Source organism: Malaclemys terrapin, chromosome 7, assembly GCF_027887155.1.
Source record: "Malaclemys terrapin pileata isolate rMalTer1 chromosome 7, rMalTer1.hap1, whole genome shotgun sequence".
In the NCBI taxonomy this organism is placed as follows: Eukaryota; Metazoa; Chordata; order Testudines; family Emydidae; genus Malaclemys; species Malaclemys terrapin.
The window spans coordinates 75,826,705-75,852,101 of NC_071511.1; the positions used below are offsets into that span (position 1 = coordinate 75,826,705).

Consider the following 25,397-nt stretch of genomic DNA (forward strand, 5'->3'; position numbering starts at 1 on the left):
TAGAAACTCCTTAGACGTGGCAATGAGTTGAAGGCACATAGCATTCATGAGGTCTAGGTAGCTTAGACCGGTCATGAGCTACTTAACCACAGGACAGATGTGGGTTCTAGTCCAAAACTGTCAACATGATAGTTTTTATACTGATGCCAAGGAGATGGATGCTACTTATTGAGGGGGGAGGGGGACACTCACTCTGGGTTGCTCTCAGTTGCCGGGTGTCCTCAGTTAGCCCCCCTCCCCTTGCTTTGTATGTCTTCATCTCTCTCTCTCAGGCTCCATAGTGCCAGCCTGTTCCCCCACTGTTACCCGCCTCCTCTTCCAGTTAGCCCTCCCCTTAGCAGGATGGGAAGTTACATCTCTCACTTTCTCAGAGAGAGGGGCTACCTCCTCTCCATAGGGCATAATAACAGTGCATTCACCTACACACACCCTAAATCATATATCCCCTTACATGGTAGAGTACCTTTTCCATATTTATAAATAGCTGGCTCTTATTTTAGAAGCCTAAATGGGTTCTGAGGTCTTGAAAATCCGGCCCCACTTGTGAACACTGAGCTGTTTCAAAATTTGGTCCAATGAGTTGAGATGTGCAGGGCTCAAAGAGGAAGATTAAAACTAAGAAACCTAAAACCTCTCTAGAAATTGTCTCAACTTTGATAAGGTATGAACTTAAAGTCTGATATCAAAGCTCTTTCAGGGCTAGAAGCAACAGCTGGACTCAAGGGGAAGGGAGGATCTCCATTCACAATGTTTATAGCTCAGTATGACCACAAGGCTTCAGACCTTAAAGGTTGACATTTTTATGGCTAGAAAAAGCTAGCACTGGCCCAGGACAAAATCTTTCCTGTTGTGAGCTTGGTGCAAGGGTAATTTTGGGGAAATTCCACATTTTGTGGGTAGGGAGAGAAGGAATCATTCCTCCTGCAAGTTGATTGTAATAAATAAATAAATAAATAAATAAAAATAATGGTGATTGTTTTAAGCTGTTGGTGGTCTTAGAAAATTAGACCAAGTTTTAAGATTATTAAGCAATCTATTTAGTCATAAGTATGTGATACATTGCACAGGCCTTGCAGTATATCACCTGCAATATATATATCTAATCATAAAATGCTATAAATATATTTACAGTGCATGAACCTGCTAATTTCAGCTCATCAGGATGCCTCCCCAGCTGTACAACAGCTCTCTGGTTCTTCATATGGCTTTCACGTCATTGTTGATCAATTTGATGGGTGGAGTTGGGGTCAAAAGGGCCATGAACTGGGCAGTAAGGGGTGTAATGATTTAATAGACAGCTGGTACTAAATACTTAAAGAATTAGTTTATATTTGATCTTACTGAGGCCCAATGCTTACTGAAAATAAGGCCCATCTCTCTAAGCGTTTATATCAAGGTTATCACTGTGCCATGCTCAGTCAGATTTGAACTGAGGAACTGCGTGTCAAACATCTGATTTCTATTCCTTTTAAAAACCTCATCCCATCCTGTGATGACCTTAAAACATCTTGTGTGACCAGAAGCTTTGCAAGCAGGAAACTCAGTTATGGTATCACTCCATCAGGCTGATCCATCACTTGTTGTTGGTTGTGATACAGCAGCACTACTACTTGTGGGATTGAGCAGTTTCACCTACATAGATTTCTTTACACTGGCTGTTTGCAAGGTAGCACAGAGACTTTAGGATGGCCCTGTTGATTTTTTTTTTTTTTGAGCCCTGAATGGCATAGTTCTGGATCTGTTAAGGGCCCCCCTTCTTCAGCTTCATCCCAGTGGGTCTCTGGACTTTAACACCATTTTACATTTTAAGTGTGTGTTCCTCTACCATAATATGGTTGGCTCCTAGGCTATGGAACTTGCTCCTCCTGAGTAGCCCCATATTTAAGAAGCAGCTGAAAACATCAGCATTGCCTGCTCAAGATTTTATTGTAAGTCTCACAGTATTTGGTGTTTTTCCTTAAAGTCTGGAGTCGTGTGATTATGTGAGAATCTCAGTTTTTGCTTCAATAACAACAACAAAAGAAGCCCACCTGGTTTCAGATAAATGCTTAAAATGTGATCCAGTTTCCAAAGGCTTGGAAACAAGAAAGCAAAGAAAGAAAATCCAAAATTGTATTTAAAATGTCATGATTTTTAAGCTAATCTTGTGGTTTTTGGAACCGGACATGATTTTTAAATGCTTAAGACTGGCGACACTGAATCATTATCACTTCAGAGATGTTTTCAGATATTTCTTTATTTGGCCCAGTCCTGTTTTAATGAGGACATACTATGTGTGTGTATATATATGATTTTCACTGTATTTTAAATTGAAGTAACACAAAAAATTTATTGGCAGTCCGTCAAAGACTAGCAGAAAGGACCTTAGTTTAATGTTAAGGACCTCAGCACCTCTGTCCTTCAAGCACTGAAGTGGAGTGTCAGGATATTGGATATGAAAGGGGATCATGGTTCAGAATTGATTCTAAGTTTTATGAAGTATTAGGGGCTGCAAGTGCTGCAGAAGTAGTATAGTCACGGTCCTGGGGTGTTGGGAGAAAACTGACTCAAGTGCTTCTAGAATGACCCTTTGCAGCTATCCTGGAAGCAGCGTTGTGATGCTCTGGAATGAGCTGTATCTTTTGTACTTTAAATGCAAGGCTTAATATAAGGGCAAAGGGGAACAACAGGAGAAAAATCAGGAAGGAATATCTGTTTACATTAGTATTTTATTTTATATCTTCACTTTCCAAGGTACAGTGAAGTTTGGCTAACATGCCTCCTTTGTCATTACCTCTTTGAATCCACTTAAGTTTGCTTTACAGTACCAAAGAGCTGGGTTTATCAGCTCATCTGGAGTGCCTACATTTGACTGCCATGTATTCTTGCAAATGACAGAACAGTATTCTGTTATGTTGTCCCAGAAGAGAGCCTGGACCATACTGACATTATGATGCTAATACTTCTCATATGTATGTATAATAGTCCCCAAACAGGAGGTAAAGTCAAACGTCCATAATAAATGCAGGTGATGAAGCTCACATCTCTTCACAGTGTGAGAATTTGGGCAGGAATTTTTTTTTTCCCCTTTGGTCACAGTACTGAATTGTAGGTGATGGCAGCAGAGAATGTGAAAATACTTGCTTTGCATTCTGTCCCAAATTAAATGGGAAAATAGAAATTTAAACAATTACAGAACTCGCTAGGAGTGAAGTCTGAATACACTTTATGCAGAAAAGCTATATCTATCTACCTAATCTATATAGATATATCCTTTAAAAATCAGCTATAACTAATCCTGCCTTAGACCTGGTATTTAAGAAAAAAAAAATGAAAGTTGGTTATTTTGTACTGTCTAGTGCTTCAAAATAGTATTTCAATTACATTATGATTGATCTGCAACTCCGTAGAATAGTTCTCCATTCTAAATGATCAGAAACGCGTATCAGTGTGTTAAAACAAACTAGGAGATGTTTCTGGCAGGAAAATTTTGCTAATGGGATTATGGTTTGTTGGCACAACATTAATGCAAAGATTTTTAGAGGGGTTCCTTACTGCCAAACACCATTTAGAGGCTTTAGCTACCTTTTTTATTACTACTTCAGAAACAGCAGGAAAGGTGGTGCTGCTGTAATGTTTCAAATTGCAAACTATCTATGTAGCTGAATTATTACTTTAAAACCATTTTAAATTTTGTTTTGTCGGTACATTGTCTTCACTAGATCAATTTTACAATTCTATCCCACTGCAAAGCCACAATAAGAATATAAAATAGTGTTTTAGTTAGAGACATGGGTGCTTACCCCCACAGTATTCTCACTGTTCTCTGTTTTGGATATGATGAGGTGTTTCCGTTTCCCTTGCTTTGTAACATACAACATTCTTTTATTCAGGTAAAATGAATTACATTTTAATTTTATGGTGGTTTTTCACACACCCAGTTTGTTCAATGAAGATTAAGAAAATCTCTGCTGGGAGACAACCAGTGCATTGATTGACCACTTGATGGCATCGCTCTGTTGTATGGGAACTGTATCCACTTCCCCAGCAAGGCTACTCTACTTCTGTGCTTTGTGTCAGAGCACTTTAAAATGTTATTCCAGAGAAATAAAGAATGACGCAAGCTATTAATATGCTTCAGTAAATGAAATGAAAGCCATAGCTGTAGCTTCATAACCTTGTTCCCTTTCTCTGGTGTATCACTTTATATTTCTTATTTACCTGTGTAAAGACCATCAGAACAACAAGCTTTATTTCTTTCCCCCTTCCCTTAATTTCTAAAGGATGGTAGCAAATGTTTTGTCAGGTTAATGTGATCATGAAGGACTTGGTTCTTCATTACGTGTTAAAACGAGGGTTTAGAGAACAAGAGCAGAGCCTCAGGTAATGTAGATTGTCATAGCTCAGTTGAAGTCAACAGAACAATAACATTTTACAGCAGATGAGGAGCTGTCCCCAAAAATGATTACCTACTTCCTGATGGCAATTTGGTGGTCAATATGAAATGAGTTGAAGGTCTCAAACCAGCTTCTAGTGGACAGGTGTTCTTACCACAACAGTTATCTCAGTAATGGCAACAGGAAGTAATGGGCATCATTGCTGACAGTCTCAGCAGAGAGGCTAACAACCTGAATAAGCATGAAAATAAAGCCAACTTCTTACCGGAGGAGGCGGTGGTTTCCGCTCAGGATTAAGGCACATTGGCAGGATACTGCAGGGAATATGAAGCTACTGCTGCTACCCGTGATTTAGCTGTTCTGCAGATAAGTTTTCATTTCCTAGAGATATCAATGCTTGCATGCACTACATTGCCTTCTCAGAAGTTTAAAAAAACATTAAAAGTACCATTGCTTTTATTCTCTTTCATTTCTTTTCTTACTGCTATTTCAAATTTTGAAATGTTTTGATGGAAAAAAGGACATGCTCTCAACAAAAAATGGTTCCATTTTTTTGACCAGCTCGACTTTTCTTTTTGAAACATTCAAGAACCTTAGCTAACAAGTGTGATTGTCTTTAGCTCAGGCAGTAGAGGCTGATGCTTTTACAGAGGTCCTAGGTTTGATTGTGGCTGCTGATGACCCAACCATAGCCTCATGTTACATAGACGGTAAAACCTCAGAATTATGAACACCTTAGGAATGGAGATTGTTCATAACTCTGAACAAAATGGTTATGGATGTTCTTTCAAAAGTTTATAACTGAACATTGACTTTAATACAGCTTTGAAACTTTACCAAAGCAGAAAAATGCTGCTTTTAACCATCTTAATTTAAATAAGCACAGAAAATTTTCTTACCTTGTCAAATCTTTTTAAAACTTTCCCTTTATTTTTTTAATAGTTTAACACTGTACTTTGTTTTGGTTTGGTTTTTTTGGTCTTTACTGCTGCTTGATTGCATACTTCTGGTTCCAAATTAGGTATGTGGTTGACTGGTCAGTTCGTAACTCTGAGGTTCTACTGTACTGAGAAATGATTTAAAAAGTCACCGTACCAAAGCTGATGGTCCACTGGTGATGTGTTTGAACCAGGTTCTGAGGTAGGCCCTCAGCTCCTGGGCTGGCAGAGGCTGAGTGCAACTGGAGAGAAAATATGTTTAATTGATGAGAACGAGTGCTTTGCCCTGCTCTACAGTGAACTCCTCCAAGTGACCCATCATGCGTGGCACTGATGTGTTTCAGAACAAGGTGTATCTAATCTACCTTTTCTAGAAGGACAGGTTGCATAATAGAATTCCTTTGAAGGGGAGAATTTTTTGGAGAAACTGAATGCATTTTGGTGTTTGTATTATTTCTGTGTAAGGTACTGACAGACATGGTTAATTTGTTCTGCATGTATAGTATGTTTCTCAGAATCCACGCAAGATCCTTTTTCCCTTTGAAAAGCATTTGTGCTGCTGGCTTATATACATTTCTGGGATTCCTGTGTCTGTTTTTTTTTTTCCTGATTGCAAGTGACTCAATATTCAGTGGGATGTTGCATTAGTCATTTGAATGCTGGACTGTTCACTCAGATGTTCTCTACAGGCCCTTCTCACAATGCATTACTATGCACAGGAAACAGATTCATGTTTTTCAGTTCATCTCTAGTAGAAGACCTGGCATTACAAGCTTTGTTACTAAACAATAGTGAGTGAGGGCAATACTATGGCAACTGTAACAAGGATGTGCTAGATTTTTCTTTTGTTCCTGAAATAAGCAATCTTGCCCAAGAACATGGGACTGAAAAATGTCAAAAGTTTGGCCCAAAAAGCATCAGGAATGACTTGATCATCATTTTAAATTTAAAGAGGATTGTAAGAAAATACCCCTTGGATTTACATGCTGTTGTGGATTGAAGGCTGGGTTGGTTAGATAAGTGTTTAGTTTTTTACAAACTGAAATGAAATGGTTGTACAATTTGCTTTCTGGTCTTGGAATAAAGCTTGTTTCAGCTGAAAAAATGATGGATCATAGGGTGACATGCTACTGCTTCCTTGACTGACTATATAATAGGATACAACAATAAAAATAACACATGGTCACACAAACACAATTTTTTTATCACTCGTGCCAAAGTATGTAATCTATTGTCATTTTTAGTTTTTATTGACACCTGTGCTATTCTGATCAGCAAGCACCAGGCTTGTGTATTGTTTTTAGAATTGAAACAACCTTTTTCTAGTATTTAAAAAAGAATAGAGGGAGAAACTGTACATAAATGTACATAAAAGCAGAAACAAATAAAATCGTTATATTGCTAAGTAGCCAAAGTAAGAAGGATGAATATGGGCCATAAAGCCCATAGTTTGCAATGGCATTGTAATGCACGATAATGGTGTCACTTCATTATGAATTGCCTTTCTCAAGTAATAAAGCAAATTTAGGAATGAGATGAATCTTGGGTAAAAGCTGAAGACTTATGCCTGAGGTTGAGAGGAAATGTTCCATAGGAGACCATGTTGTATGAAACTTGACATGTAGTGCTAAGTTGATCAGCAAATATCTGAACAAATTTCTTCATGGCAACAATAAACTAATCCAGTGATAAATAGGAATGATATTTCTTGTAGAGAAATATTTTTGTTTTATAGAGGGTTTTTTTAATAAGGACATTAATAAGATTGTTGTATAAGCCTTTTCTTGAAATAAAAATGTTTAACTAGGGTTTATTGAGCTACATGTCAACATTAAACTGCATTTCCCTATTGTTTTCTGGAAGTTGTAGTTCTGGACCCCATACTTCCTTATGGGCCAGGCTGCCTGGCTGGACTACATCTCCTATAATGTACCTAGGGTCATTTTCTCTCATTATGTAATATGCAGAAGAAGTCAATTATGTTTTCCCCAAGCCGAAGGGGAAAAAGAGTTCAAGAGAGTTGGACATTTTTCAGAGACATTATTAAGGGCACAAGAGCAAACTATCACACTGCATAGGAAAGATAGGAAGTCTGGCAAGAGACCACCCTGGCTTAACCAGGAGATGTTCAGTGATCTGAAACTCAAAAAAGAGTCCTACAAAAAGTGGAAACTAGGTCAAATTATGAAGGATGAATATAAACAAAAACACAAGGATGTAGTGACAAAATTAGAAAGGCCAAGGCACAAAATGAGATGAAAATTAGCTGGAGACAAAGGATAATAAGAAAACATTATACAAACACATTAGAAGCATGAGGAAGACCAAGGCAAGGTAGGCCCATTACTAAATGAGGGGGGAAAGACAATAACAGAGAATGTGGAAATGGCAGAAGTGCTAAATGACTTTCGTTGGTTTTCCCAAAAAAGTTTAGTAACAATTGGACATCTAACTTAATGAATGCCAGTGAAAATGTGGTAGGCTCAGCGGCTAAAATAAGGAAAGACAAGTTAAAATTTCTTAAACAAGTTAGCTGTCTTCAAGTCACCAGGGCCTGATAAAATACATCCTAAACACTCAAGGAGCTGACTGAGGAGTTATCTGAGCCATTAGTGATTATCTTCAAAAAGTCATGGAAGGAATGGAGAGATTCCAGAGGACTGTAAAAGGGGCAAATACAGTGCCCATCCATAAAAAGGGGAATAAGGACAACCTGGGGAATTGCAGACCAGTCATCTTAACTTCAGTACCCAATCTAGAAGAAGATAAGGTAATAAGTAACAGTCAGCATGGATTTGTCAAGAACAAATCATGTCAAACCAACATAATAGCTTTCTTTGACAGGGTAACAAGCCTTGTGGATAGCAGGGAAGTGGTAGATGTGGTATATCTTGACTTTAATAAGGCTTCTGATACTCTCTCACATGACGTTCTCATAAACTAGGGAAATACAACCTAGATGGAACTACTCTAAGGTGGGTGCATAACTGGTTGGAAAACTATTCCCAGAGAGTAGTTATCAGTGTTTCACAGTCAAGCTGGAAGGGCATATCGAATGGGGTCCTGAAGGGATCAGTTCTAGGTCCAGTTCTGTTCAATATCTTTGTCAGTGATTTAGATAATGGCATAGAGCGTACACTTGTAAAGATTTTAGATGACACCAAGCTGGGAGGGGTTGCAAGTACTTTGGAGGATAGGGTGGATTAAAATTCAATATGATCTGGACAAACTGGAGAAATGGTCTGAGTAAATAGGATGAATTTCAACAAAGACAAATGCAAAATACTCCACTTAGGAAGGAACATCAGTTGCACACATACAAAAGGGAATTGACTGCCTAGGAAGGAGTACTGCAGAAAGAGTGCAGGGGGCCACAGTGGGTCACAAGGTAAATATGAATCAACAGTGTAACGCTGTAGCAAAAAAAAAAAAAGCAAACATCATTCTGGGATGTATTGGCAGGAGTGTTGTAAGCAAGACACAAGAAGTAATTCTTCTGCTCTACTCCGTGCTGATTAGGCCCCCGTTTGTGTCCAGTTCCAGGAGCCACATTTCAGGAAAGATCTTGATGAAATGGAGAAAGTCCAGAGAATAAAAACAATTAAAGGTCTAGAAAACATGACCTGTGAGGGAAAAAATGAAAAAATGGAGTTTGTTTAGTCTGTAGAATGGAAGACTGAGGGAGGGAAAAACATAACAGTTTTCAAGTACATTAAAGGTTGTTACAAGGAGGAGATGGAAAAAATGTTCTTATTAATTTCTGAGGATAGGAGAAGGAGCAATGAGCTTAAATTGGAACATGGAGCAAGGGTGGTTTAGGTTGGACATTATGAAAAACTTCCTAACTGTCAGGATAGTTAAGCAGTGGAAATAAATTGCCTAGGGAGGTTGTGGAATATCCATCATGGGGAATTTTTAAGAGCAGGTTAGATAAACACCTGTTAGGGATGGTCCAGATAATACTTAGTACTGCCTTGAGTGCAGGGGACTCAAAGTCCCTTCCAATCCTATGATTCTATAGGAGATGCAGTCCTCCCAGGGAGCCCAGTACATAGGAAAGAATAGGAACCAGAACTACAGTGCATATAAGGCAATGCACTATAGGAAAATGCAATTTATTTTTTATATTAACTGATGAGATGTTACAAGTCAATTAAAAATAGTTTGATCTGAATAAAACTGAATCAATGAAATATTTCATATTAATTTTCTGAATGGAAAATTAAAACAATTCAGCAAAATCAGTATTTTTACAATGAAAATTTCAGTTTTGTAGAAACTGCAATTTCTGTCAAATCATTCTGATAAAGTTTTTTTGGACAGCTCTAGTAATTATGTTTAAGAGTTCAAGCTTTTTCCACCATGGTGCTATGGAAGTACACAGTATTTTCCAGTGTTCTGATACTTAGTATTCTGGCATTTCAGAAATAATTGTCACTAATATAGTGTTAATGAACTAATTCATCTAATACTCCTGGATGCATATTATCAATGCCCTCTGATTTTTCTGTCTTTAAATTTTCAAAGTATTCACTTACTAACATATTAATATCTGTTTTCACAAGGTCTTCACTTCCTAATCATCTAAACTATGTTTCTTAAAGTTGAATTTTAAAAGCAATTCAGTTTCTAGCCATTTTTGAACCATCATTAATTTAATTCCCCTCCTTACTTTTAATGGGCCTCTTTTAGCTCTGTCAAGGCTGCTTCCCCACTCTGAACTTTAGGGTACAAATGTGGGGGCCTGCATGAAAACTTCTAAGCTTAACTACCAGCTTAGATCTGGTCCGCTGCCACCACTCCCAAAGTGCTAATTCCCTTCCCTGGATAGCCTTGAGAGACTCTTCACCAATTCCCTGGTGAATACAGATCCAACCCCCCTTGGAGTTTAAAACAAGGAGAAATTAACCATCCCCCCCTCCTTTCTCCCACCAACTCTTGGTGGATCAAGATCCAACCCCGTTGGATCTAAAATCAAGGAAAAATCAATCAGGTTCTTAAAAAGAAGGCTTTTAATTAAAAAAAAAAAAGGTAAAAATGATCTCTGTAAAATCAGGATGGAAACTAACTTTACAGGGTAATGAAACTTAAAGAGCCCAGAGGAATCCCCTCTAGCCTTAGGTTCAAAGTTACAGCAAACAGAGATAAACACTCTAGCAAAAAGGTACGTTTACAAGTTGAGAAAACAAAGATAAAAACTAACACGCCTTGCCTGGCTGTTTACTTACAAGTTTGAAATATGAGAGACTTCTTCAGAAAGATTTAGAGAGCCTGGATTGATGTCTGGTCCTTCTCAGTCCCAAGAGCAAACAACCACCAAAACAAAGAGCACAAACAAAAGCCTTCCCCCCACCAAGATTTGAAAGTATCTTGTCTCCTTATTGGTCCTTTGGGTCAGGTGTCATCCAGGTTACCTGAGCTTCTTAACCCTTTACAGGTAAAAGGATTTTGGAGTCTCTGGCCAGGAGGGATTTTATAGTACTGTACACAGGAGGGCTGTTACCCTTCCCTTTATAGTTATGACAAGCTCCAGTACATTTTGTTCCTTTAATATATTTATAAAAGGTGTCCTTGTCCCCTTTAGCCTTTTTTGTTAAGAATTAATTTATTCTGTTTTTGCTACGTTTATCTTTTCTCTGCAAGACTTAATTAACTGTTTTGAATTATTCTTTGGTTGCTTCCCACTTTTCTCTATCCAGATAGAATAGGTTTTTCTTTTAACCACATTGTAATTGTTTTTCTCAGAGGAATTGTAGACTGTACCTTCTTTTTAAGATGCTGTGATGGGGTGCTCAGCACATACCAGCCCTGAAAAGGTTAAGGTGGTACAAATACAGCCACCTAATTTTGTAGGCTGCAGCAGGGAGAGAGTCTGGCTTGATTTGAAAATGACTAATGCCTGCTAAAGCCCCACTGGGAGAGAAGTTGGCTAAAATATAAAGGCAGGAAGCTGGTAGCAGAAAGGGGCTGCAGTGTGGAAACTGGTAGTCATTCTCTGGGCTTAGAGAGGGAAAAGGAGGAAACCCAGGGAGAAAGAGAATCCCTGGGATCCTGGTCCTGAGAGAAGAATTTACCCAGAAGGGTGGAGAACAGAGTCTGTTGGAGGTGGAGTAGGGAGCAGTGAGGTTAGAGGTTGTGCAGACCTTAGCTTCTGATTGTAGGGTCCCTGGGCTGGAACCCAGAGTAGCAGGTGGGCCTAGGTTCCCCTACAAGTCAATGGGAAGCAGCATAGGGTTGTTGGAGACACTTACCAGCCACCTGGGCTGGAGGGACTTTGATACCCTAAAATGGGATGTTTGACCAGATGTGAGCTGATTCCCCAGAAACAGCCATGAGGAGGTGCCCTAGTGTGAGCGAACCCTCTTGGAGATGCCCTACCCACTTTTCAGTTTTAGATTTTAATAGTGCCACCTATTACACCTTATCGACGAGCTGTCTTAATTTCTCAAATTCAGTTGATCTAAAGTCCATTTGCCTTATGTTGCTGTTTTCTGGGAACCCATCTCTTATTAAGGCAAATTCAAGTAATTTGCCTTCTCTCATACAAAGTGTTCCTCTTTTGGTAAGACACAGAGAGGGTGTCTTCTCCTCTGGGTAGATTCCCTACTTTATGCATCATAATGTTGTCTAACGGATACTGTAATTTAGGAAATTCCTTGACTCTTTGTATGAGGCTGTATTTCTTATTCAAAAGGTGTCGGTGTGGTTTTAAATTCCCTGAGTATGGTGTCCTGTGATACCACTCTTACACACTAAGTAGTAGTGAAAGAATGTTTAATTTTTGCTCTCCTTTAGAGCTAGTGGTCTACAGTAGATACCTACTGTTTCAGTTTGTTTCCTTCAGTTTATCGCTACGCAAAGAATTACACCATCATACTTTGTTTTGATCTGTTGCTTGGTGGCATACTATTTTTTTCATGTTACATTACCCCTCAATATTTATCCCTTTCTAACATTAGAATCAAGCAGTCTTGCAAGCATTTTTTTAAACATTGACATCATTGTCTAAAAGAAATATGAATATCTCTAAGGATGTCTCTTGGAAGATATTAAGCATTGATTGAACATACAGAGTACTGATAATTTGTGCATATACTTGACTAGATTCAGTGTAAATCAAACAATGTCATATATACAATCAACATGATGCGGACTGATCATTTAGCTCTTCACTGCTCTTAATTACTCCCCCAAAGAAAACTTTCCATCATACAAACATGTTCATATTCTCAGTCTAATCAGATGTGGTTTTGAATAGAGTTGGGCAAAACTTTTCCAGTGAACCCTTTTTTAGTGAAAAATGGATTTGATGACAAACATTTCTTTTGAATTCATGTCAATTTCACCTAACTGTTTCAGCTGAAAAACAAAACTTAAGAATTAAAAAAACTCAGCATGTTTGTTTTGACATTTTCAAAATGAAACATTCAGATATTCCAACTTGAAAAGACTTTATTTTAATTAAAGGACATTACAACATAAAGGGAGCTCAAAATCAAAAGAAAGCATTTTGTTTTGGATCAGACAATATCTTGTTTGACTTGAAATTCATTTCAACTTTTTGGTTTGCCAAACATTTTTTTAAAAATTAATTTTGGGTGATCTGAATCTTTTTTTTCGAGAATTGCTAATGAACCCAAGCTATCTGTTTACACAGTTCCAGTTTTGAATAGCTGATGATACATTAGTAGCAGAACAGCTGATTTTCAAGTTTGAATTTCTTTTATAAGTATTTAAGTTTATAAGCATGCCTTTCATGTTTTGAAAAAGTGTAAATATTAGTGCTGGTTGCAATTAGCTCTGTCTAGCTCAGTTGGTAATATGAATACAGTGTAAATTACACATTTGCTTCAGAAGTTTGCATATTCAAGTCCTCACCGAAGACTTGCAGTGCTTGATGCTTTGATACATTATGGCTGGCTGCTGATGGTCAGAGATGCCTTTCGCTGACCAATAGGCGCAATTCCAAACTCCCTTATATCCATTTAACAACAGTATAATTCCATTGACTTCAGTGACAGCCTTTGATTTACACAGAATAAGTCAAGTATATGCACATTCCAATTTCAAGTGTTTTCTCCTGATGAAAATAAAGTTCCTGTCACTTTTCAAAAAGTGAATTAAATAGCTCCATTTTCCTCTGTATTCATTCTCTTTCTTAGTAAAACCAGATTAAAATATCCAAGTGTTTTTGTAAGATGCTGTTGAACATATAAGTCAGCCCTGTTGCATTTGCCATGGTTATTAGGTAAGTTAGTAGGTTATTAGCTAGCTATTGACCTTTGACTGTGTAAATCTGCAGGCATGGATAATTCAATGAATTTAAGGGATTCAGTCTACATAGATTTCAGTCCTCCCATCCCACCCCCAACACACACATAGATATTGCTGTATGCTTTGGAATCTGTTTTTTCATTTAATAAACGCCAAATTTCTTAGTCCTTCTGGTTTATGAAGATAACCTTCATGAAGCATAAGTCTTTAGCCTGAGTAACTGAAACAATAGCACCAAAGCAAGTGTGAACTCCCTCCCGCCCCACCCTGCCACAGGCTGATCTCAATGGGCTGCTAGATTTGAAGCCTAATTCCAAACACTTTAAATGCCACTTTGTTAATCATTTCTTTGCAGAGTGTTGCGCTAGAAGTATTGGGTATATGAAGTGTGGTGGATGTTTGCACATTTGCCAGATTTGAAATAACTTTCTTAGCAACGTGGCAGTGAGTTCTCAACATTCAAATAGACAAATATTATAAAATGCAATTGATTTGTATAGCGTCTCTCTCATAAGCCATATTGCAGATAGCAGTAAAGGGAAAGATATTCACAAATTCAAGTGAAAAGGAAAGGTTTAACCTTAAAAAGGGGAAGGTGATTCGGTATCCCAGAAGGAATCGGGGAAAGAATCCAAGATAGATTTGGCAACATAAATAGAAGTGAGATCCAACTACTTAAGAACAGAGCAGAGGAGTAGAGAGGAGGTCAAGATTGGAGAGGCAGAGTGAATTATAGTACTTGGATATATTGTTTAGGCTGGCAATGTAGTGGGAGCTAGTTTATTGAAAATTATGGCAGCACAAGAGCAATTTTTCAATCATATTCTGAAATGAATTGGAAACCAGTAGACGGGAGACTGGAAGTTTGTGATATGCCTCTGTTTTCTGGAGCAAGATATTAGTCTGCCTTCAGTACATAAACTCCCTGAAGTTTAGAGAGTTAAGGGTTTAGTTAGAGATGGGCCTGAGCCAAACTCCAGAATCCAAACATCCCTGAGCTTCGGGGGAAATTAGTTCCAAATTCAAACTTTACAGCTTGTACTTGTCTTTAGAAATAAAATGGCAATCCAGAAAGGAATAGCAGTAGTGATGAAATGAATAGTAAATAGATGTTAGGGACAAGATAAAGAATAATTCTTACATTATTCCATAAATAATCATAAGCCTCAGCAGATCCACTGACAGGGAAATGTGATAGGAAAATGTATGTGTAATATAATGACTGCAAAATATCAGGACTTTCAAGCTAACATATAGTCTGAAGGAGTGTGATTGTGGAGTTGGAGATGTAGGTCAATGAAGTAGTAAAAAGTTGTAGTATACTGTAGCCAGGACCAAACAGTCAAAATAGACAGATCAAGAAGAGTTAAAGGTGACAGAAAGTGATGGCATCCAAGGTAGAAGCCAGAAATGAAATGTCCTAGACAGAGAAGATGGATGGAGAACATGGCCAATGATAGAGCCTTGAGGTATTCAGTAATGGAGAAGGTGTTAGAAAGATGAAAATCCTCCTTCAGAAATAAAAAGGAGAGCTTATGAAAGCAGAATTCAAAAGAGAGTGTAGGAGATGCTTCTTGCTCAAGGCATATGAAGACTACAGAGAGATCAATAGTTCTGAAAGCCTCATTAACAGTAAGTAGGAGGATGACAGATCTGTGATCAGAGGCAAAAGTAGGCCAATAAGAATCTAGAAAAAAAGATTTCACTTAGATCTATTGTATACATTATTGTCCTTTAGAAGTGATGGCAATAGTGGGTTCATGTTGCCATCACCTAATAAACTGCGGGAGTCCTGCCCAGTGGTTTGTGGGATGTGAGATGGTCTGTAAAACATGGACCATCAGTGATAAAGGCAATACAGTTAAATTAATACATCTTACTGTTTGTTAATCAGTGAAACTCTGAGGGCAGGTCATTCAAAATATTCTGTTTTTCAGCTGTGGATTTCAAGATTTTAAAGGCATTGCTTGATGAAACCTCACAATATCCCTAAAAAGAACAGGAGTACTACTCTGAAACACAATATCCCTGTGAGGTAGGCAGATGCTATTGTACCAGTCTTAGATGAAGCAGTGAGAGGTACTGGAGTCTAAGGGTTAGAGAAGAGGAATGAGGGTCAGGAGTCCTGGATTCTCTTCTCCCCAATACTAGTGAGTCATTGTGTGATCTTGAGCAATTTCCTTAAAATTACATCTTCTTGTTTTCCATTTTACAGATAAGCAAACTATCACCCTTTGTTTAAAGCACATTGACATCTTCAAATGAAAAGCACCAATCATGTGCAAAGCATTTTTAGTATTTTATATATGGGTGAGGTACAGAGAGTTTGTGATTTACTCAAGGTCATATAATGATGTAGCAACTGAACTCTGTGCAAACCAGGATCCATGAGTCCCAATCATGCTCTTACCAGTTGATAGCACTCCCTGCCAATATCAGAAAAAAATGGAATAGAAAATTAACAAATCTCTTCTCATATCACAGCAACAGCTGGGAAGCAGAGGGGAGAGGGGGATCCTGACAAATGTCCCCAAAGTTGCTTTCAGATTTCTTATTATTCTTGGTCATTACTTTGCTTTAAACCACTGTAAGGATGCCTCATGAATGACAGAGGTATTAAGTAAAACCGAACTGGATTCTGTGTTATAACTTCAGAGTTATTATCTGATGCATACAGATGGATGGCGATGCATTTGTTCTTAATATTCGAAATCCTAACAGGATTGTCAGTGTTGTGAAGTTGGTTGAACTCTTTGGACTCTACCGTATTGTAATTTATACAGTAGAGGCTTTCCATTTAAAAAAATCAACTGCTTTGTTTCGTGTTACACAAACTTTGTAGTAAGATGGACGTGACTAATACAATGTGAAATCAAATTGCTTAGAGTTCTCCCCCATTTTTGTATTGCTCTGATTATACTATTTCAGACTGTAAATGTGGAATATAATGAAATTACAAATGTTTTAGCACTTGTGAAAGCAACTAGTTTAACAGCCTTCTATACTGAATTCTTCTACTTAGCCAGTCAACATGCAGCAGGTCAAAATCCCCCAACTACACACTGCATTATCCATGTGTTCAGGGTATCCTGAGAGATCAGAGGGCCCTTTTTCGACAATCCACTGAATCACTGTACTCTTAGCTGCCAACAAGGGAGCAGTTAGCAGTTAATGCCAACTACTGTATGAGGTTAGCAGTTAATGCCAACTACTGCTAATAATGGGAAAATTATTTTCCCATTATTAGCAGCTATTCTGACCTTAAAGTTTGGGTCTGAGCTATACTGAGGACGCCTTCTCATTTCACTTAGATCACCAAGCAACAGTGAAATGGTAAGAATTTCCTGTTGCTTCTGACATAGGTCAAATTTTCCACAGTTGATTGCTTCTATAACTCATTACCTATCTCTGAGCCATGATGTGTCCCACAATGCACACTATTAGGAAAAGGTTTTGCTTTTCTTCTGGCTACTTTTACAAGTAGAATTGTAGATCCAGGCATGTTGTTCTCACCTTAGATGACGCCAAAGCTCACCGGTTGGTGATCCCTCCAGGAGTTTATCTCAGCTGGGCTATTCTCTTTCCTCTGTCTCCACTTCTTTCTTCCCTATTCCGTCCCCTACTGTGACTAATTAAATTACCTATATGACATGTTCCGCTTTCTCTGGCAACTGGCCTGGGAAATCAAATCTGTTACCAAACCTAGGTCTCCTATTTGGCAATGCAATGCTTCTCTGCTGCTGAATCAGGTCAGCTCCCAGAGGGAAAAAAACCCAACAATTTTATATAATTATAATTAACACAGAGTAAATTTAGATAATGCAGATGACACATTTATTGTAAGGACCATCAAGGGAATGGTTTTAAAAGCACTTCACCTTTTCACTGTTTGATTAGTTTACTTGCTGAGCATTCCACGTACATCCGATGTCAAAGTGAAATCACTGTGTGTTCTGTGCTTTTTAAAAAAGACCTCTATGGAATAGTTAACTGGTTGTGTCAAAAATATGTATGGTATGTAATTACCAGTGACCTGTACAGGTCCTCTGCTTCTGAGAATTGAGGGAGGCCAAATGGCTGGATCTGGCATATTGGAGTGTTTTCAATGGATCCCTAATTTCTTTTCCTTCGCTTTTTCCAACTCTTCGGACTTTGATTCCATACAAGACCAAAGTGGTCACACAGAACTAGCACAAGAGTCCTGTTTTTGTTGTATGATCAGAGCAGAAAATTTTGGAAACATACTGAGTATGTGTGGGCTTCAAAATACAGAACTTTTTTGGGAGAGGGACAGGCATAGGAGGATATGAGGGAGAGGAGGAGAGTGTCTTTATAATGGACTCTGTTCTAGATTTAAACTCTGGAACTTCTTGTTCAAAATCCAGATCTGATTTTTGTGGCTACTTTCCTCCTGCTTGAATAATGAATATTACAGATTAGAAGTTGTAGTGTATGCAGTTGTTTGAGTGTTGTACTACACCTCTACCCCGATATAACGCTGTCCTCGGGAGCCAAAAAATCTTACCACGTTATAGGTGAAACCGCGTTATATTGAACTTGCTTTGATCTGCCAGAGTGCGCAGCCCCGCCCCCCCGGAGCACTGCCTTACTACGTTATATCCGAATTCGTGTTATATCGGGGTACAGGTGTATTTGTACTGCACCTCTCCATTCTTAGGGGCCTCCTTTCTGCAGAATGGGGATTGAATGAGGGCCTCCAGAGCTAAAAGCACGAGTCTACACTCGGACTCAAGAGCTGATAGCTGTAATTACCACACTTCTTATGTGGATCAGGTTCAGTGTGGATGCGCCATGAATTGACCAATAGGTTGAATATTTCCTGTGGACAAAGGAAGCTCATCAGTACTTTAGATCCTGGATGACTCCCCATTTACGTGACCGGTACTATCTTATAGAGGAAGGTGATGGTGCAATGATTAGGGCACTAACCGAGGATATGAGATATGGCTCAGTTCCTTGCTCTGCCACAGGCTTCTTGTGGGACAAATCACTGACTCCATGCCTCAGTTCCCCAGCTGTCAAATGGAAAGAATGGTACTTCCTTACCTCAAAGGACTGTTGTGAGGATAAATGCATTAAAGAGTGTGTGATGCTCAGATGCTACAGTAATGGGGGCTATATAATTACCTGGGACTGGTGCTACGGATTGTACTAGGGACCTTTAGAGCTGAAAGCATGGCTCTTTATGTGCTTTAGCCTGGGGGGTAGGTGGGAGGTATAACAGATTCTTCTGTAAACTGGGCATGGGGTGAGGGTGGGATTGCATAACACACAGACTGGTAGGCTACAGCGACACTGCTCTGTCATGGAAACTTTACTGTGATCCTTTCTTGTTCTTTCCCATAATCTAAAATAAAAGTAACTTAGACTGAAAGTACATGGTTGTTCTTTGTGTATAGAAAAATATAACAGATGTGTTAGTTGCACTTTTAAACAAAATAATAGTTTGCTAAATTGTAGATCCAAGGGCTAGGTTTTACAGCCAACACCGTATGTAGTTAGAATTTGTGTGACACTCCGTTTTCAGTAGCAGATGGTTTCAAATTTGCTTTTAAATTGCAGCTACTCTTCCAGATTTTTTAAAGACAACTTTACAGTGTTAATAAATGCTTAGTCATTCATGCTTTTCCCTTCATTCTAAAACATACTTTGAGAGTCTTCTTGGTTAAAAAGATGCACTTTTTTGTGTAAATTTAAAAATCCTTCAGAACTTTGTATAAACCAAATGCTTGAGACTGAAATCTCTCTTTAGGGCCCCAACATTTTGATCTCTGCAATACACATCAGATGAAGGATGGTTTTGTGGCTGAGACACTAGATTGGGACTCAGCAGATCTGAGTTCACTTCCTGTCTCAGTCACAGACTTCCTGTATGACCTGAGGCAAGTTGTTTAATCTTTGCCTCCATTTCCCATCTGAAAAATGGAGACATTGTCTCCCCCCACTTCCCCTTGGTCTGTTTTCCCAACTTAGATTGTAAGAGGGTGACCAGATAGCAAGTATGAAAAATCGGGACACTTTTATACCATCGGGGTGGTGGTATAGTTGCGTATATAAGACAAAACCCCTAATATCTGGACTGTCCTGGTAATATCCGGATGTCTGGTCACCCTAGATTGTAAGCTCTTTGGTGCAGGAACTGCCTCTGACTGTGTATGTACAGTGCCTAGCTCAATGGGGTCTTGCTCTCAGTTGGAGCAATGTGGCATAACTGTAGTATAACTAACCACAGCATGTCCAGCTCTTCGGGGCAGAAATTGTATCTACCTCGTTGTCTGTAGTGCCTAGCTAGACCAAAGAAATTTTGAACTTGCTCTAAACCTGTTTTCTCCTTTGTTTTCCTCAGCCTGTGACCTGATGACCCTGGGAATCTTAGCCTTAGTGACATCCACTGGTTGTGCCTCAGCCAATGCCCTGCAGTCCCTGACGGATGCCATGCACATCCCACATCTCTTTGTACAGCGCAACTCAGGAGGCTCCCCGCGCACTGCTTGCCACCTAAATCCTAGTCTTGAGGAGGAAGAATACACATTAGCAGCCAGACCGCCTGTCCGCCTCAATGACGTTATGCTGAAACTCGTCACCGAACTTCGATGGCAAAAATTCATAGTATTTTATGACAGTGATTATGGTGAGTGCAATGCATCATTTCAGACACACCACGGCATCTCTCTTGTGTTTAGCTAGAAAAGGCGGTGCAGACATACAGTTTTGGGAAACAGTTGTTTGGGCTTGTTGCAGGTTATGAGGAAAATGTTTTGAATGGACATAGATCTGTAGTTTTGAGTGAAAGAATGCTGTGAAAACTAATTCTCAGACAGGCAGCAAAGTCGCTTAGTAACACCCTATCAAGACAGCTGAAGTTTGAATCATCTTACAGGTTTTCAGTAAAATATTAATAAGCTGTTGACATTGATTGGCAGTGTTCATATGGGTATACAATGGAGTACAAGAAGAACTCTACATCAATCCTTTGTAATACGCTTCCTGTCAAACCTGAGCACAGTTCTCTTTAAAAATTAATTTTCAAAATTTCTATTACTAACTTCTCTATATGGTTCCCCCCACAATTCTGTTTGGAGCATGTATCACAGTGGTACATTTCATGACATTTACAGTAAAGGTTAGAGTTAGCATTTCCCCCGTGTCTGATATGAGTTATATATCTGTCAGCAAAATTTTACTCTGGGCTGAAACTTGGGAAACAGAAATCTTAGCTTGAGCGAATTAGGTATTCCAAAGTCAAAATAAATTAATCTACGTGTTGCTGAACTCTCACATTGCAAAGATAAAAATCTAAGTTTATTATTTTTGCATTCCAGTGATGAAACTATGGCTCCATTTTTTTAAACTGATACTGTATTCACTGCTATCAGCTTGGGATCTGGTCTCTTGAATAGAGAACAGCAGACTTGTTATGCCTGATTTCAACCCCCTGCAAGCATTTTTGTTTGAAGTTTGACTTGCACATTTTTGGTTTTGTGCCTTAATATGGAGAGAGGGTGGCGGGAGTGGGGAGGAGGGATGGGAAATAATGAGCAGGAAAGAGAAATTTTGTAGTGGTAAACTGTATTAGAAGTATATGGTATAGACTGTATAGTGTGTCCACTTACACCAGCAGAGCTTTCTTGTTCTAGTCCCACTACACAGCACAAGCTTCTTTTTAGCTAGCTGGGGAAAACACAGCTTTTTATTTAATTTAAAAGGAATCACTCTTGGTAAAAATAAAAATGGTTTTAAATTTAGATTTATGTTTTAAAAGGGTTTCTGAGCTCCGGCTAGTTTTGCAAATCTGGGGAACTGCCCCCAGAAACCATTTGTGAGGAAGGTTCACCCATTTCTGAAGGAACAGAATGTGGCCGTTGCTGCTGATTTTGTTCAGAAATTCAATCTAGAGCTCCAAAGCAATATCAGTTCTGTAGAAATGTCTTAGGGGTGGATTCAATATACAGATTTACGTTATACTTCTGAACTTAGATGATCTGTAGGGTAAAAAACCAAAGGCCCAATCCTGCAGGCCTTACTTGACAAAACTGCCTTTGATTCCTTGGTCATATTTGGCTATATCTCTCTTGAAAGGGCTGAAATACAGTGTACTAGGTGAATGGTTTCTGTTCTCAGAATTACTATGCAGCAAAATATTTGGCTTGCAGAGGTAAGATTACTTTAGTGTTTATTTCCATACCCTCAAAATATCTTGCAAATATCACTTTATGGTTAATCTCCCTTGTTGCCCTAATTTTAACCCAGCAAATTTGCAAGGGATAGGGCTGCTCAGTTCAGGAATCTGCAGGGAGGACAGTCCAAAATCTTCAGGATCCCTGGCCCCAACCACACCACAGCTAATCCTGCACACATTGCACCAGCAACCCCTTCTCCTGGTAGCAAGACTGGTTATTGAGCTACACTACCACTGATTTCAGTACTATGGTTATGTTCCATTGGCTCTCTCTGTAAGGAATTAATATCTCAGTGCCTAACTGTGGTACCCTTACTGACATTGAATAGTACCTTGTTCTAGAAGTAAGGTACATGGTGTAAGATACTATTCGATATGATTAAGATTATTATCTGGCGCTCAGTTGGGGAGGTAGTATTCGTTGGAGAAGCACTGCTGTTGGATAACAATTGCCACAGAGTTCAAGCCTCTTTCCAAGGGGAGCATGTTTCATAATAAATAATTCCCCTCTGTCCCTTCCTATGGGTGCTCATTACTCCTTTATGCCTGGAGTCTCTGATACCCAGTACTCCATGCAGAAGGACTAATGTGGGTTCAGGGGAACCCTGCTTCTCCCCTCCACTTTGTCCTCATTGTCCATTTGCACAGGTGTTTGTTCGCTTCCAAACATGCAGAGAGACGGGAGCATCTGGGTCAGTCATTGCCATCTTCGGGGGGGGGGGATATTCTAGGCATGACTGCATGACTTGAGAAAAATGAGCAAATGTGTGGAGTTGTTTTTCCCCAAACTCAATACTGTGCTTTCTTGAGACTAATATTCATATGATTCTGGAGTAAATAACATACTTTTAGAGACTTCCATGATGATTTTGTAAGTTTAAACTTAGCATTAGCGAATACATGACATTAAATTAAATTAATATTATATTAACCAGTAACATCAGCCAATGTGAAGAAATTGGAAGTTCATAAGCCGAATTTTTTTTTTTTTTTTTTTAGTAAAAAAGGGAAGCACCAGAGAAGTGGGTCGGCTTATGAATGGGTATGGAGAGGGAGAGGTGGGACACAACCCCTCCCCCCAACAGAGGGAGCAAGGAGAGGCAGCACAGCCAGAAGGGAAGAGGCAGGGCCAGAGTCTCCCCACTTCTGGCCACGCTGCTCTCTCCCCAGCCTCTGAAGCAGCTGTGCCCGTGCTGTCTGGGTGCTGTAGCACACTGCGGCCATGCCGCCCGGCCCAGCCTGCTGGAACATGCTGCGGCCACGCTGCCCGGTCTGGCCCTCCGGAGCAGGCTGTGGCCGCGCTGCCCAGTCGGCCGGAGCAGCTCCAGCCAGGCCAGAGACATCCTCCCCAGATAAGGTGGGAAGGGATGGAATGGGGAGAGTGTGGGGGTCCCAGGCTAGGGGTGGGCTTATGTGGGGGGTGGTCACAGGTATTACTTCCCTGACCCCCAGCTCTTCCCCCCAAAAAATTTCCTCACCAGTTGCTATCCCGGCCCATCAGGGTAAGCAGCTGGCACGCCGGGACACTTTGTTTACTTGGGTTTACCTCCATGCCTGCAGACACTTGAGGTAAACAAACCATCTCGGCCCACCAGCGGCTTATCCTCATGGCCCAGGAGCCAAAGTTTGCTGACCCCTGAATTATAGGGTTGGTTTATGAACAGGTCATTAAAATTTTCCATTTTTACTTATCCATTTTGGGGGCGGGAGGGGCACCTTATAAATGAACTGGCTTATGATCGAGTATATACGGTAATAGTTGAGAGTAAATCCATTCACCTTTCCTATCTTGTTTTGCTTTATTCCCCTCCACCTGTGTGAAATCAGGAAAGAGGGTCATCTGAAGAAGTGAGGTTCTTACCTATGAAAGCTTATGCTCCCAATACTTCTGTTAGTCTTAAAGGTGCCACAGGACCCTCTGTTGCTTTTTACAGGAAAGAGGGTCATCATTTAATTTGGATTTTTGTGTTTCTCTTTATAATGCATCAACTTGATACTAGTTGTAGTGGTAAACTTTCTTGGGGAATAGGTTTCTCTGCACTCGATAATTCTATTTTCGCCATCTCTATGTTCAGCGGAAACAGTTTTGTGTTACTATGATTCACTGCAATGTATCTCAGTGAACCACCTCCACCAGGGCCGGTGCAAGGATGTTTCGTGCCCGAGGGGAAACTTCCACCTTGTGCCGTTCCCCCTCCTCAAGCCCTGTGGCAGCTCCCCCCCGCGCCCTGACGCGCCCCCTTCCCCCGCAGCAGCTCCCCCCCCCCTTTGGCCCAGGGAGCCGTGTGGCAGCTCCCCAACCCAGCTCACCTCTGCTCCGCCCCCTCCCTGAGCCCTGCGGCAGCTCCCCACCCCCTCTCTGCCCTGAAGCACTTCCCCCGTGGCAGCTCCCCACCCCCCCACCCTGAGGCGCCTCCCCCGTGGCAGCCCCCACTCCCCGCCCGGGGAGCTGTGCGGTAGCTCCCTATCCCAATTCACCTCTGCTCTGACTCCTCCCCGAGCACGCCGTCGCTGCTCCACTTCTCCCGCCTCCCAGGCTTGCGGCGCCAATCAGCTGTTTGGCGCCACAAACCTGGGAGGGAGAGCAGCAGAGTGGGGCGGCGTGCTCAGGGGAGGAGGCGGAGCAGAGGTGAGCTGGGGCAGGGAGTTCCCCTGCGTGCCGCCCCCCCTTACTTGCTGCAGGTGGCCCTCCCAATGCCCCCCTACCCCAGCTCCAGCTCCTTCCGCCTAAATGCTGACGATGACCAGGGCGGCTGAAGATCCGGCTGATGTGGTCGCTGCCGAAGAAAATGCCGTCCCCCAAATGCTAGTGCCCTAGGTGACCGCCTAGGTCGCCTAATAGGTTGCACTGGCCCTGACCTCCACAAGTATAGGGAGCCACATCTCTGCGGCATCTTTAGTGCAGTGAACAGCATCCCATGAGCTGCTATAAACTGCACCAGCTGGCTTTGGTTCCCATATGTTAGCTGACAATTGGGCTTTGCTTTCTATCTCTTCTGTACACTCCTGGTTGGCCCTGTCATGCTCCCTGCACAGGGGGTGGAGGGAAAGGAAGAGCCAGTTCCAGGCCTGCTTGACACTCCTTTATGATGGAGGCATACTCAGCTGGGGAGTTATGACAGGTTTCCATTGCCTTCTCTCTGCAGAAAAAAATGAAACCGAGCACACCAGAAAATCTGGTACAGGAGTTTTTTTTTTTTTTAAAGATACCAGTAGGTATTTGCTGGGAAAGGGAGGTGGGAGAGAGTCTGTGGACATGTAGTTGCTAACTTAGTTGGCAGGAAATTACATGAAGAAACTAAAGACTGACTACCACACACCTAATATTGGCTCCTCTGCCATCTGCTTAGTTTCTCACCAGACCTGTGCTTTTGCACTTCCAGCTGACTGACTTCCCAGCTCAGCATTCCTAATTTGACTTCTGAGTCAGGGACTGACCGTGAGGATGCAGGTCACTTGGAGAACATGTCCTTATGATCAAGGAGGGTTTACAAGCACTAGGCATTTGTGATTGATTCCAGTAAACAGTCCTCATCTATGCAGCTGTTGGAAATCATAACTTTTCCCTGAATTAACATTTTCACTTATCCATCTGTAAAACCAACTAGA

General features: G+C 40.5%; 1 protein-coding gene across 4 annotated transcripts in view; it reads left to right on the forward strand.

The window, feature by feature from the left end:
• The window catches only part of GRID1 (glutamate ionotropic receptor delta type subunit 1), an 817,493-nt gene that overhangs the window by 306,681 nt on the left and 485,415 nt on the right, over positions 1–25,397 (forward strand). For all 4 annotated transcript variants that reach the window (XM_054034733.1, XM_054034734.1, XM_054034735.1 and 1 more), the window contains exon 3: positions 19,956–20,240. In XM_054034733.1, the coding sequence (XP_053890708.1) occupies positions 19,956–20,240 (285 nt within the window). The remainder of the gene's footprint in view (positions 1–19,955; positions 20,241–25,397) is intronic.